Genomic DNA, 2,386 nt, shown 5'->3' on the forward strand with positions numbered 1-2,386 from the left:
CTATAATAATTCTATAGAATTAAACACTAACTAAAAAACCACGAAGATTCAAAAAAAATTAATAACAATATTATGGTTAATGAATTTGTGACAACCATGTTATCTAAGAAATCACAGCTGTTCTGTACCCTAACCACAATTTTTTTGGTATAGTATTTTGTTGAAAATAAAAAATAATAAAATGAGTATTACTTGATAGCATTGCATTATTATTATTATTTTGCAGTATTAATGAACAATTTTTGTGTCTCCAAATATTATTTAGCCCTTTAATTGCATGTTTAGCTGATATGCCTTATAAAAATATAAAAATATCATTAATGCATTTATTAATTAATCATGAACTAAGAATCTTCTTAATTCATGCTATAAATATAAGTATTTCTTAGTACAGACCTAAATTAAACCTACTTTTCTTTTACAGAAAAAATCTAGACATAGCCACTGAATCAATTCTATTGCTTAAACAGAACGCAACCGGGCAACCAGTTCCAAATTCATCAGCTACGAGTAATGTTGTAAGCTGAAAGTCATGGCTGGTAGTTCATGGGTGCTGTCAACGCAAATTCTGTCAGTTGCATATTTTGACAAAACATCTATTTGATATGGTGTCATTATTACAATCATAAAATCGTCTTTCAATAGTGGACCTTCTTTTTCACATCCTTGCATTTTTTAAATTCTGTACATTCTGTGTTTTATTTTTTAAAATTATGTCATACGAATATAATACATTAAACTGGATTTTTTGTAATGATATTCACATTATTATACAGTTCTGTAATATAAATAATCATATATATTTGTAAATAATATTAAAGTACAATAAGCTTTCAATACCTTCGTTTTACTTATTAAATATTAAGTAAAGAGTTAAGTTAAGAGTAACAGATTTATTATGTTTTATTTGTATTATGTCCTGTAAACATAGGCACAAATTGACTAAATTTTTTGGGGGGACCGAAGCATCCCTCCCCATTGCCATATTGCTTAGTACCACAGAATATAAAAATTAATACTAATTACTAGATTTTGAACAGAGGGGGGGACTAAGTCCCCCAAGCCCACTCCCCCTATTTGCTCCAATGCCTGTAAACATTATTAAAATAATAATAATAAATAAATATAATATTGTAATATTTCTCGCCTCCACCTCAAGTAGGTAACATATAAGTGTATATATATACTTAAAAAGGTACTTAATGATAATAATTAATAAATATATACTGTAATATTTCTCAACACCACCAGTTATCCACTCTTAACCGTGATTTATGATTACGATTTAGGAGTATGACATTGACATTGACAATATTGACATAGTGCTTATAGTTCATATTTCATTAAATCATAACATAAAAATATGTACATTGTACAATATTAGTTTTACTATTTACTAATACCTATGATGTAAGTATGTCACATTGTGACTTAATTATAAATGTCTGAAGTTTTGCCAGTTGCAATCAGTTGTTCATCGATGTCCATTTAATAAAATAAAAACAGTGAATGAGTTAAACACATTTTATTAGTTAGTATCAAATATTTGTTAATAAAACATTATCATATACTATATAATAAACATTTAACATAGGTAATACATTACAATGAAATGTTACATGATATCATGCTGCAGATAATTGTAGTAGTAGAGTGGTCAATTTGTCCCAGCGCTCTTTGACACCTTCTGGAATCTATTCTGAGAATTAATGAATAATTATGTTACAAATCACCGAACAAGACATTCACATCAATGTTATCATGTGCATTCAATAATAACAGTAGGTATAACGTATGATTTATGTAAAATAGTAATAATAATAATTTACTTCATTCTTCCGTCCCCGAGTTTCCTCTAAGAATTGTTGGTAAGTATAGTCGTTTAACATGTCTGTTGCCCCATGCGTACTGGCAGTTTGCTCACACCTCTCTAACGCTGTAAAAAAAACATAAAATTAAATAACGAAGACAAACGTTTGGGTACCACAGAGGTTATAACCTAACCTGATTCGGCTCCGATAACTACTTTGTCAGTGGACTTCTTTCCTGAATCGCTTCTTTGTTTGTCGGCCACTGGAGGCGAAGCCGTCGCAGTCTTCTCTTTCATCGCCTGCGTTTGTTCCTGTAATATAATTGAAACGTCATCTTATTAATTAATATCTATTATAATTCATTATTATTATGTCGACATCGACCCGAGTCGAGACATAAAACACACGTATCTTACCGAAAGGACGAGATTGTCAAAATTAATGTTGGCAAGTGATTCCTCGTGATCCATATTGCCGTCGAGGTTCGTTTTTAACTCTCGTAAACCGTGTCCAAGATAGAAAACACTCAAATGGCGAATGTTCAATGCTTATAAAAAATATAACCAACAAATCGT

General features: G+C 30.1%; 1 protein-coding gene across 1 annotated transcript; it reads right to left on the minus strand.

Annotated features, from left to right (window-relative positions):
• Window positions 1–1,510: 1,510 nt before the first annotated feature.
• Window positions 1,511–2,386, minus strand: LOC132939844 (uncharacterized). Its single transcript, XM_061007243.1, has 4 exons — window positions 2,228–2,386; window positions 2,005–2,122; window positions 1,830–1,936; window positions 1,511–1,699 (listed from the first exon to the last, which is right to left on the minus strand). Exons 1-4 carry the CDS (start codon window positions 2,279–2,281, stop codon window positions 1,658–1,660), a joined length of 321 nt encoding a protein of 106 aa, XP_060863226.1. The 5' UTR covers window positions 2,282–2,386; the 3' UTR covers window positions 1,511–1,657.

Source organism: Metopolophium dirhodum, chromosome 2 (assembly GCF_019925205.1).
Source record: "Metopolophium dirhodum isolate CAU chromosome 2, ASM1992520v1, whole genome shotgun sequence".
NCBI lineage: Eukaryota > Metazoa > Arthropoda > Insecta > Hemiptera > Aphididae > Metopolophium > Metopolophium dirhodum.